At 41.4% G+C, this 11,119-nt stretch overlaps 2 protein-coding genes across 3 annotated transcripts in view; one reads left to right on the forward strand and one right to left on the reverse strand.

Moving 5' to 3' along the window:
• The window catches only part of paip2b (poly(A) binding protein interacting protein 2B), a 12,201-nt gene extending 5,941 nt beyond the window's left edge, over positions 1–6,260 (reverse strand). The window contains exon 1 of one of the 2 annotated variants that reach the window (XM_035675188.1): positions 6,036–6,260. Coding sequence is in view for 1 of the 2 variants with exons in the window: in XM_035675187.1 (XP_035531080.1) it covers positions 3,112–3,118 (7 nt within the window). In the remaining variant the exon portion in view is untranslated. Of the gene's footprint in view, positions 1–3,111; positions 3,285–6,035 lie in introns of those variants that run through there. The other variant, XM_035675187.1, reaches the window with a different exon arrangement.
• A 146-nt stretch (positions 6,261–6,406) lies between these two features.
• hspa12b (heat shock protein 12B) overlaps positions 6,407–11,119 on the forward strand; it is a 20,013-nt gene continuing 15,300 nt past the window's right edge. Inside the window, exons 1-2 of the mRNA XM_035675727.1 lie at positions 6,407–9,731; positions 10,340–10,465. Coding sequence (XP_035531620.1) covers positions 9,525–9,731; positions 10,340–10,465 — 333 coding nt within the window. The 5' untranslated portion in view covers positions 6,407–9,524. The remainder of the gene's footprint in view (positions 9,732–10,339; positions 10,466–11,119) is intronic.

Below are 11,119 nucleotides of genomic sequence, written 5' to 3' on the forward strand. Positions count from 1 at the left end.
GGGGGGGGCAGTAAAACGATGATCTCAACCGAGCCGTGCACACAGCCCCAGGGTCAGGCTGTTGCAGACACATCATTGCAATGTTTGACTTGCTTTCCCAAAACTCCCAGCAGCTTACACCAACTGATTTCTAAATTCAGGACATAACGTTACACTGAAGCCTAAACCTGCTGTTTGTGTCTTGCTCAATGTGACAAACGTATGTGAGCGTGACCCAAGACAGATTGCTCTTCGCTGTACGCAGTGACCGTACGGACGCCGTGTCCTTCAGAGGAGTTCAAATAAACATGTTTAATCTAAGTAGGTTAGTAGACTAAGAGGGGGTGTCTCTGCCAGGCTCAAAGTTGTCTTGTCTGTCTCTGTGGTCAATGATAAAACAGTCTAATTACGCAGTGCAACGGTTCACACTAGATGTTAGCTACGAAGGCAAATAATCAGGGCAGGAGAGAGTGAGGGGGTAAGAGAAAACATTTTGAAAGAGAATACGACACACCTAAATTTAATCCTGCACTAGTTGAGCAAGGTGCCAGCGTGTGCAACGTGTTTGAAGCCTGTATGCGCGAGTGTGTGCCAGCGGGTTCAAATTCACTTTTACTGGAGTCTATAAAAGTGTTACGAAACACAGATTTCTAATATGAACTGCCAACGTTTGCCGGACTCGACACTTTGGATGTGTTGCATTTAATTCCATATAATAATTCAAAGTAAACACCAGTGACGTTTACCCAAGAGGTCCATCAGCAATATGGCCATTAGAAGGGCATGGAAACTTCTCTAATATCTGTTTCATATCATTTTAAGTTGAATATCACTGGCCTTTGGAGTATTGGTTCAACATAACAAGCAGCTAAAGACGTCCCTTTGGTTGTGTGGCAGACAATTATCACTATTTTCTGACAACCTATAGTTTAAACAGAAACATTTAATTGAAAAAAAAAAGACAAAAAAAAAAAACAATCATCAGATTACTCAATGAGAAAATGTGTGGCATCCCAATCAGATTTCTTCCACGAGCATTAAATCCTTACAGCTGAAAAGTGATCACGTGAATCCCATCCCTAAAGATCAATTCAAACTGTTGCCAGGAGCCACTGTAAATACGCCTCTGCTCAGGCGACACGAGAGCACAGCGGTTGACCCAGCGTGAACACAGAACAGTGGAGACACTGTGCCATTATGTACTGCATGTAGCACTTAACATGTTCATGTTGCATAACCATGTGTTGGTCACCATGTAATATATATGATATATGAGGGTGAAGGATAACCAGCGGAAAGGTAAAATGCCATTCAGCGGTACGACTACACAGAGGGAGAAAATAAATCATCACAATTCAGACAAAATTAACAAATATTGTGATAAGAGCTCTAACTCAGAGTCAAATTACCTTCTGTTGTGATCTGAAACACATCCAGTTGCACTCCACTTATAGATTATGTCAACAATTTCTGGCTGGACGTCTCTGATGAATAATTCCCTCGGAGTATTTAGTGTTAGTATTCCTCAGGCTCAAGTGAAGCCTTCCTCGGGATGAAGGTCAATAATATGACATTTTGAAGCCTTGATTCATTTCTTCACTAAAAATCCTTAATTGTTTGTTTTAATTGACATATTAGGATTAAAGGATCAATCCAATAGATACGGGGACTTTCCATTAATTAACGGGAGCAGTACTTCCATTAAAAAGGGAGGGAAACAAAAAAATGCATGTTATTTGGCAACTGTTTTAATAATACACCCATCTTTTAAGTCATTTATCAAGGAAAAAAACCAAACCTCCACTGGTAGCTGGCATCTTTTACATAAATGTAAATTAAAAACGTTTTTGGTTTTAGACTATTGGTCAGACAAAAACACTTTAAGCAAATTATGATGGAAATTTATTTTAACATTTTCTAACCTCTAAAAACATCTGCAACAACTTGTATTCAACTGATTATTTAAGTCATTTATGAAGCAAATATTTGTTTTGTTTTTTTTACTATTTGACGAAGAAAACAAGCAATCTGATAATCTCACTGTGTCCTCTGGGCGACTGTGATGGACATTTTTCACATTACTCAAGAAAACAAACGTTACATTAATGCATTAATAATTAAAAGTGAAATTAATGAAAATATGAAGTGACACCTATACATTTCAACAGACTCGTCCCAGCTGTAAACTGCTTTGTAAACAGCTAAAATTAGCCCCGATAACAAAATAAGCCTCGGCACTAATACCATACAGAAGAAAACAGTTTAAAAAATTAAAGGCAACACGTGAACGTGTCGACTCAGACTGCGGAGGAGTCTTATTTAAATAAAATCGTTCATTTCAGAGCGAAACCCCGAGATACTTTGCGCGTCTACATGTGCTAAAAAATAATTAAAATCTCCAGCAGAGATCCGAGGAGCGACACAAACTAGTGAACGTGTGAGTAAGTCCATGAAGTGTGTATAATATGTGCTTTGAAGTGCACAGAATAACCCGCTACATAACACATTATGTAACGTAACAGTTACTGATCTGTGTGTGTGTCTGTGTGTAACCGGGGCCGGATCGCGGTGGCTCAGAGCCCGCTAACACTAACACTAACACCAGGTGTCCGGGCCTACCTGGAAAGTTGGTGGAAGGATTGAACCGTGTTAGCCGAGGGAATGCTAAGTGGCTACCTCACGGTGCTAACAGGCCACACACACACACACACACACACATATAGCTGTGCTGTCAATGAGCGGGCCTAAGGTGAAAGCTATCCCAGGAAACAACAAAGGGTAGCGGGCTCGGTGGCTCAAAGTCTTGTTTTCGCCGCAGTCGCCAGGTGCGTTTGCGTGAAAACAGCCGAAACGCAAAACAACGCGCCGAATATAAAAGACGTGTTTCGCTATTAAAGCACGTAAAACCCGCACCGAGGTCAAACTCCACTCCGGTTCGGGTGCTTGAGGCCAAACAAAGTGGCCCGCTATCCGCTACCAGCTACCCGCTAGCACGCTGCTACAGCATGGCAGCATCCGTGAAGCAGGTCAACAAAACAAGCCTCCGCTGCGGGGATTACCACATCTCCTCTCACACACACACACACACACACACAGGACAGGCGACGTTCAGGGTTTAAAAGTTCACGTTACCTGGCATTGTGCTCTCGGTGTTCGCCTTGAAGTGTAACGTTACTCAAAGTGGTTGCAACTATACAGCGAGGACTGCGTGTTCGTCGTTTCTCCAGCGGGGATTACTTCTCGCTGCTGCTGCTGCGATGCAACGTAGCTCAACTTAGCTAAATCCTGTTAGCCACCTTGCTAACGTTGGAGAGCTGGGTCGGTCACGTGGTCCGGTGCCGCGTTCAGGGTCTCTCGAGAATGTGGGGGGTTTGTATGCTAATTTCACACCAACCAAATGTGGGAGGGAAAGCAAACCGCATTTGTTTTTTTCTTCCACAAGCCAAAGTAACATCTTTAAATGTCTTGTTCTAACGCAAAGATGATAGAAAACATCTGTGTGACTGGAACAAAGGAGATGTTCACACTCTTGCCATATTTGCTTGATAAATAACGTTGATTCATCAATTAATCGTTTCAGCTCTAATTTTGAGCAAACGTTAATTAAAAAAACAACACATTTTTTATTTAATCTTTTGTTTTGAAGGCACAGTATGAACAGTTCAGCCTCATGTAATCCATAACAGTGGAATACACTTAACTGCTCTGATCAGTTTGATTAATGTATGTGTGATATTGGATCCATTTGCCATCTCATGATCTATATGGATAGAGAACAATCAACACTATTGATATTTTGATACAGAGTTCCACCACACTGACCCGCCCTATTTCAGAGGTTTGAATTCCTCTGAATATTGTGGAAACAGCAATATTAAATAGGGATACTATTTAAATATACTATACTATTTAAAATACTAATTTCCATGTGAAGGATGAACAGCGTTACCACTGACAAATACGAGAGGACGCTGCATGTGCAGAGCAAACGAAAAACAAACTGACCAAAGGGTCGTCAGAGTCGATGTTTGTTTATTGTGCAGAAAAATATTTGCAGCGATGCACAGAAACAGACGTGGCCCGGATATGCAAGCAGCTACACAACAAACATCTGGTTATATCCCACCACAGTATTTCCATTCCTATTCCCCACAGAGGCTAATATTGCATGATTAGATGATGGATCCAAGATTGAATAAGATCCAGCTCTGATGCACTCCGAGAAGAACACCACTTTAAATCATTGACCCTCTTTTCTCTGCTGTCCATACTGACGGAAGAGTGGTTTGTTTTTTCTCCTCCATTTGTATTTTTATAGAGTGCCACAGCCTGAAATAGATATTATGTTTCCTTCTTCTCTGGTTAGAAGTTATGGTTGCTAATGTCATCAGTTACCCTAATTGAGTGACTGACAGCAGCTGACGTTAATATGGTTGCCCAGCAGCAAACAAAGAAAGATCCTGATGCTTCCACTTCTTCCAATTTCCTACAATCAGGTGAGAAAAGTGCCAACAAAGATACTGAGTCCATCATACTTAGAAGTGTTTATATTAATGAACTAGAATAAACTAGAAACACCTTTCATACATTTTAACAGCACCACACAAACTACATCCTCCAAAATGACGAGTCAACACCTCTCTAAACTAGGATTTATTGTCAGGCTGCTGTTTAGGGCCAAAGTTAAATTCCACGCAAAGTGAAAATGGGAATTTGCTTTGCCATCAGAAGCAAATGTTAGCAACTGTATGTGAGCCCGTCACATACAGTTGAAATGAGCACAAGGCCGCTCACTCTGTCACAGACCGCATGCTGCTAATAAACACAACTATCTAGTTGTGCAGGCTGAAACTATCTTCATCATCAATGAGACAATTGTTTTTTCACCTGGTTTTGGTCTATAAAATCAAAAGGTAAAATCTTCAAGTTGCTTGTCTTGTCAAACCAACAGCCCCCAACCCAAAAATATTCAATTTTCAATGATGTAGAACTGGAGCCAGTTAGCAATTAGCAATTTTGACTCAAAAACTACTTAAAAATAAACCAGTTATCAAATTTGTTGCAATTAATCAATCGTATAATCGAGTGGTTTCCAACCTGGGAGTTCGTGTGCCCCATTGGTCACAGAATGAACGTGAAGTAAAAAGTATTTTAAATATGAACTTAAAGCTTTCAACAAGAATGAAGCTTAATTTTACAGACTTTAACTCATTTTCCTAACTTCTTTATTGTAAAATGCTGGATGTTAGCTTTACCTCACTGCACGTCTAAAAATTATTATTAAATATTATTATTAAGTGCAACCATCACAGAAGGGAACTGTTTACGACTGAAACACATCTCCCTTGAAGTCAATTTAATCGTTTAGGCACTACACAGCACTGTAACGTGGAGAGTCGAAAATCGGGGCTGACTGGCGGTACGTGAACGCAGCATGTGAACAAACATCCCTCCAGCTCCTCCACTACTCTCTTTACTCTCTTCCAAACACTAATGCCTGCGTGGCTTCACAAACACAAGCATTTCTGCCGATTGATAACCGATACTACAATAAGTTACACTTCAGTGGACTTTTATAAGCAGGGCTAACTGTTTATAATGACGAACAACAAGCTCTTGAACAGTGATAGCCAGTGTGCAACGTTATCTACTTTATTACCCGACACATCACTGTGAAGATATAAATAAAACTTCACTGCACATTTTCATGAACTTCACTTGCGCCATTGTTGTAGTTTTATCGCAATACAACTATTTCTAAGGTAGGAGGAGACTTTTAAGTTGGTTTACCACTTCTTCATAGTAGTTAGTCCATTTTTTCAGACGGATATTTGAGGGCTGAAGTGGTGAAACACAATTAGCAATGTTAGCCGTGAAATTGCTGTAAAGTTATCAACAAAAACGCTCTTACACGGAAAATAACACAAGTTAATTACTTTTTAATTAACACTGTGGACAGTTATCCCTTGTTGTTGCTCTCTGGCTGCTCTTTCTTTCTTTTTTTGCAGCAAACAGCTAGCTTCCCCCCTTTACTCCACCAATAACAACAGACTCACCACACAACTTCAAGTGCAAATAAGGGGGATCCGCAAACCAGCTGTCGGGGGGAAAGCGGCTCTTTTCCGGTCCCGGATGTCACAAGAAAACCACACAGTAAAGAAATTCTTCTATTAATCTCCAATGCGTTGAACAAACACGTGTCCCCTTTGCCAGTTTGTCCGCGTTATTGGCTAAAAAACGGATAAATCCACAGTTTCTTTGCCTAAAACGTCGAGGGGGAAAAACGTTGTGTCGTGGTCTCGTTTGTGTCCAGCTGCACGCTTCTGTCATTGGTCGGAATCTACGTCAGTCAACGCGTTCCAGCGATGCTATTGGTGCAGACGACCCCACGCCCCGCCCCACCTCTCCATTCACCTAAGTAAACAAAATATAACCCATTTTTCTTCTTGTCCCTTTTTTGTAATCAATGTGACGAGTTAATATTTGACAACGTGGCTGTGTTAACTAGGTCTGCTCTTTCTTCAGCAGACGAGGATTTAGTTTTATGTTAGTTACAGCTGTTAGGGGGAGAAAGTGTGAGGATAAGAGGGGAGTAAAAAGTACAGCAGAGGAAAAAATCTGATATGTGAGTGTGAGCAGTGGCGTGTACATGCTTTTCAGGGGCGAGGTAGGCCCCAGCTTGCGCCTTATCTGTCATCATTACATTCAAGTTACACTTGTTTTTCAGAAAGCTAAATATGTGAAGTATTTACCTGAAGTCTTTTAGCTTTTTGTCTATTTTTGATCAAAGCCAAAAACTGGTTTTGTCGTGCAGGTTTAGGTGATCTGAGAATGTTTATTCTTCTGAATCTAAAAAACCTGTTTGACATAATTAACATGATGACAGATCGCAGGTTGTTGGTGTTTGCAGGAAGAGATTTCATGTTTCAGAGTCACTCTAAAGGTGTCATATTACAGCCTATGCTGACAGTTAGTTTAGTGAAAACAGCAGTAAGCTGTAAGTTTAAAAGTCTAGGTTTCATGTCTTAATTAAGTTGGTCTGTGGTTGTGTTCTGAAAATGGCCATTAACTTATTTCCAGCACTTACTAGTAATTGAGGCCAGGCACTTCATTAGCTTTTTGGTACTTAAACACATGCGTGTGCAATACCTATTAAGAAGAAGACTTATTTCATTAATCCCCCTTGGGAGAAATTCAATTTATTCAACCCATTGTTATTATAAAACACACACACATAGGCCTGTAATACACACATGCACACCCAGGACCCACAGACATGCAGTTATTGGAAAAAGAGCAACAAGGCTGCAGCCACATAGTCATGCAGCATTTAGGGCCTCTGTGTCCTACATACCTCACGATAACTGAGGGGAAATTAACAAGACGTGATTACAATTTTCATATGGATCATCAACACAGATGTCCTCTTGAATGGTCCTCAAGTACTTGTGGCAATAAGCTACAAGAAAAGAGACGTCCTGGGTTAGCATAAGAGGCTGCATTACCATAAAATCACAGCGGAGGGCGACTGTAACACACAGTGTGGTTGTGGGGCAGTATGCTGTCTCCAGGAGCAGAAACATTATTATTGGGTTGTAAGTGTGTAGCTGGAACTACGGACATAAATACTGCACCTTGATCCCCATAACCACTTATGTCTGTTAAAGTGCAGACTAATTCAAGTACTGACCAATGCAGATGTCAAAATAAGGGAAAAATCCCGTTAAATATTAAAGGAGCTACAGTACCATGTCTGAACCTGCTTTTTTGCAACTTTTCTGTAGTCCATCTTTGATATTATGACTTTAGAATTTTCTGCATCGACTGCTGATCTTTTATCAGTAATACATGAGTACATTTAAAGTTAAGTCAGACTTTTATTGTCTTAAATGTCTTTTCTCACACTGACTAAAAGTTCACAACATTCACACCAAGGTGAAAACAGAGCAGGAATGAAGTTTTTTTATTTGATAGCGCCATTTGTTCTTGTTAACTTACCAAGCCTCAGCTCCAAATTAGGGTTGATTTCCTTGACATCTTGAGAGTTTAGCACTAAACCAAGTGACTACACTGCATATTCATCCCTGCACCCTGCACCAAATCGCTGTTCGGCCTTTATGTAGTTACAGTCAGAGAAGCTCCACGTCACCATAAATCGTCACTGTAACTGATTTCCAGCTTGCTAACGTTACATTATTTCTGCATTACCTCAGCTGGATGCAAGATGCATGGTTGTTCATATGTGTTGAGCTGAGGAGATGGGGACATTAAATCAGTGCTCAAGAACTCCAGATGTTCCTTAGAGTGTCAGCTCAAATATATATGTGTATGTGTGTCTGCAGTTGATTTATCCACACTGACCTGCGATTCCTCTACTTGAGAAACTCCTAAAAGGCTGCAGGAATGGCTTGTGTCCTTGTGATCGCACACACACACACACCTACAAGATGCATCCAAAATCTCAATGACTCTGGGCTTTAGCTGTGGTTTCTGCTCTGTGCTCGCATGACAAAGGCAGTTATTGCCGTCTTTGGGTGAAGAATTGTTTAATCTGAGACACCTCCTAGTGCAGATTTAATAAACAGCCCACAATCACATATATTCTCATGGGAGTGCACAGTAATGTCATGCATGCACACACACCAACTATTCTCACACTCAATATTTCGTTACAGACAAAAGGAGGTACTCCACTCTTTTCCCCCTCTTTCCTTCTCCCCACTGCTGTTACATGACATCCCCCTCCCTCCTCTCCTTCAGTCCCTTTCTGCTATAAATTTCTCCCTTTGCCTTTGCTATTGAATCATAAATCATAAATTCCCTTCCTGTACCTCTCTATCTCCCTTGCCCTCCCTCTCTTTTTTATTATTACACAACAGCCCAGACTTGATGTCAGAGGGCAGCCATGTTTAATATGAGTGTTGTATGTGTGTGGGAGTGAGTACGAGTGTGTATCTTCTACCCCAGCCTTTCCTGTGGCCCTGGGTCCCCACCCCACCGGTGAGTTTGTCCAATGCCACTTACACAGATACATGCACGCGTACACACACACTGAAACATACGACACACCCTCACATGCACATGAGCAGGAAGTGGCACGTTAGCACGAGCTCAAACGTACAATATTCCCTTTATTATTCTCTACACAAACTCAATATTGGTGCACGCACAAGTGCTTATAGACTGAGGCCCTGTTAACACTCACCACTGAGGTGCTGTTAACACTCCAGTAAGCAACAGGCCTAAAATATGTTTTTAACAAGGACTATGGTGAACGTGGAAATATATTCCCGCTACGTATTTGTTCCAGAAACCTTTTAGAAAACAAGAGGTTACACAGAACATGCAGATATTTCAACTTCACTCCCGCTCTAATAGTTCCCCTGTGTGTTTTACACTCGCATGTTCAGACTCTGGGCCCCTCGTGTGTTTAACATGTTTGCTTGAAAAATGGTGCAAACAGTCAAGCAGTACTTGTGCAAGAAGATTTACTTGAAGGGGAGGTTTTATAATTATTACCACTTTATAACCTACAATATTAATGCATGCTGAGTGGATCTGCATATTCATCGTTCATCATTCATCTCGATGAAAGTGTGATTGTGCAGAACATCTATCACTGCTGTTTGAAAGGCCAGATGATGAAACAGCTCGAGTTGTTTATTCTGGAGCTTTTGACCACATCTCTCCTTATCAGAAGCCACGGTAATGGAATTATAGACGTTCAAATTTTTCATCATTCTGGCCACCTCTAAGGACCTTGAGCTGAGATTGGTTTGGTAATCGCAAATACAGATCACGAACTGCCATTGATGAAAAGCGTAATGCCTATATATAGACTTTCATGTCTGAGGGTAAATGTGGATTTACCACCAGCAGCCAGTTAGCATTAGTTTAGCTTTAGAAGTGCTGATGGGCTGGAACCAGGCTAGCTGTTTATCCATGTTTCCACTCTTTGTGCTAAGTTAGCTGTCTGCTAGCTGTAGCTGCATATGTACTGTACAGAGATGAGAGTGGCACCATTGTTAGCATGTGACTCGCAGCAACAAAGCAAATAAAGTATGAACTGTGGCTTTATCATGCACTGAACATTTAGGCTAATTGATGTTGTGGTTGACATGAAGCAATGAAGATATTCCGATATTCCTAAATGTAGTGTTATGTGACTCTTTTGCATCCACAGTTTGGCATTTGATGCTATCTGGAGGGGATTTAACAGGTTCTCACTCAGGCTGCGGTTGAGACTGTGATCTTTTTTAGAGGAGCTGGAGGACGAACAGTGCATGAGTGTGTGTGTGTGTGTGTGTGTGTGTGTGTTTGCGTGCATGTGTATGTTATGGGTGTGTTTCCGTCGCTCGAGGACTTCCAGGATCTCAGAGATAATGTGGAATTCATGAGAGGAATGCCGTACAGGGGTTCCTTCCTGTCACCTGACTCCATCACTTCCTGCGTTGGGCTTCCTGCGTCTGGATTTCCAAGGAGAAGGGTGAGGCTGTATCTAGGCCACGACTCAAGATCTGTTTCATAGCTTTGTGTCACCGAAGTGATGGAGAAGCTTGACCTCGGCCTTCCTGGTGAGTTAAAGCAGGTCTAATGCAGGTTAGGACGAAGCTGATTGCCAAATGTAGGTGTCAAAAATAATGAAAAGTCGAAATACTGCCTCCCGACTGGCAACATTAGTAATTAGAAAATTAACTGGAGCCAATTAATGCGGTTAAGGGATCAAATAAAATGATTTAACAAAGTAAGATGCAAAGAGAAAAGAGAGCAGAATGGCCTATAAAGCAGAGAAGGGACAGATTTAGAAGAACAATAAAAGAGGCAATAAAGCGAAAGAAAGAAAAAGAGAGAGGTGATGGCAGGATTCATATGGGGCCTCTTGGTTTTTTGGGCAGCATAGGGAGACATGCCAGGTAATGGCTTCCAGACACACACACACACACACAAAGCCTAATTCGATTTAGAAATCTGACAAGGAGACTGAGTGTATGTGGATGTGTGTGTGTATATACCAGAGGCCTTTCTTTTGCATACTCAAGAGGTCTGACTTCCTCTGCCCATTGGGAGTGGGGCCTGCTAGTCTGTGTGTGTGTGTGTGTGTTTGTGTGTGTGTGTGTGTCCTCTGCTCTGACCTTTTCCC

The sequence above is a fragment of the Morone saxatilis genome, unplaced genomic scaffold, assembly GCF_004916995.1.
Source record: "Morone saxatilis isolate NCDOM2014 unplaced genomic scaffold, NCSU_SB_2.0 Contig4, whole genome shotgun sequence".
Taxonomy (NCBI): Eukaryota; Metazoa; Chordata; class Actinopteri; family Moronidae; genus Morone; species Morone saxatilis.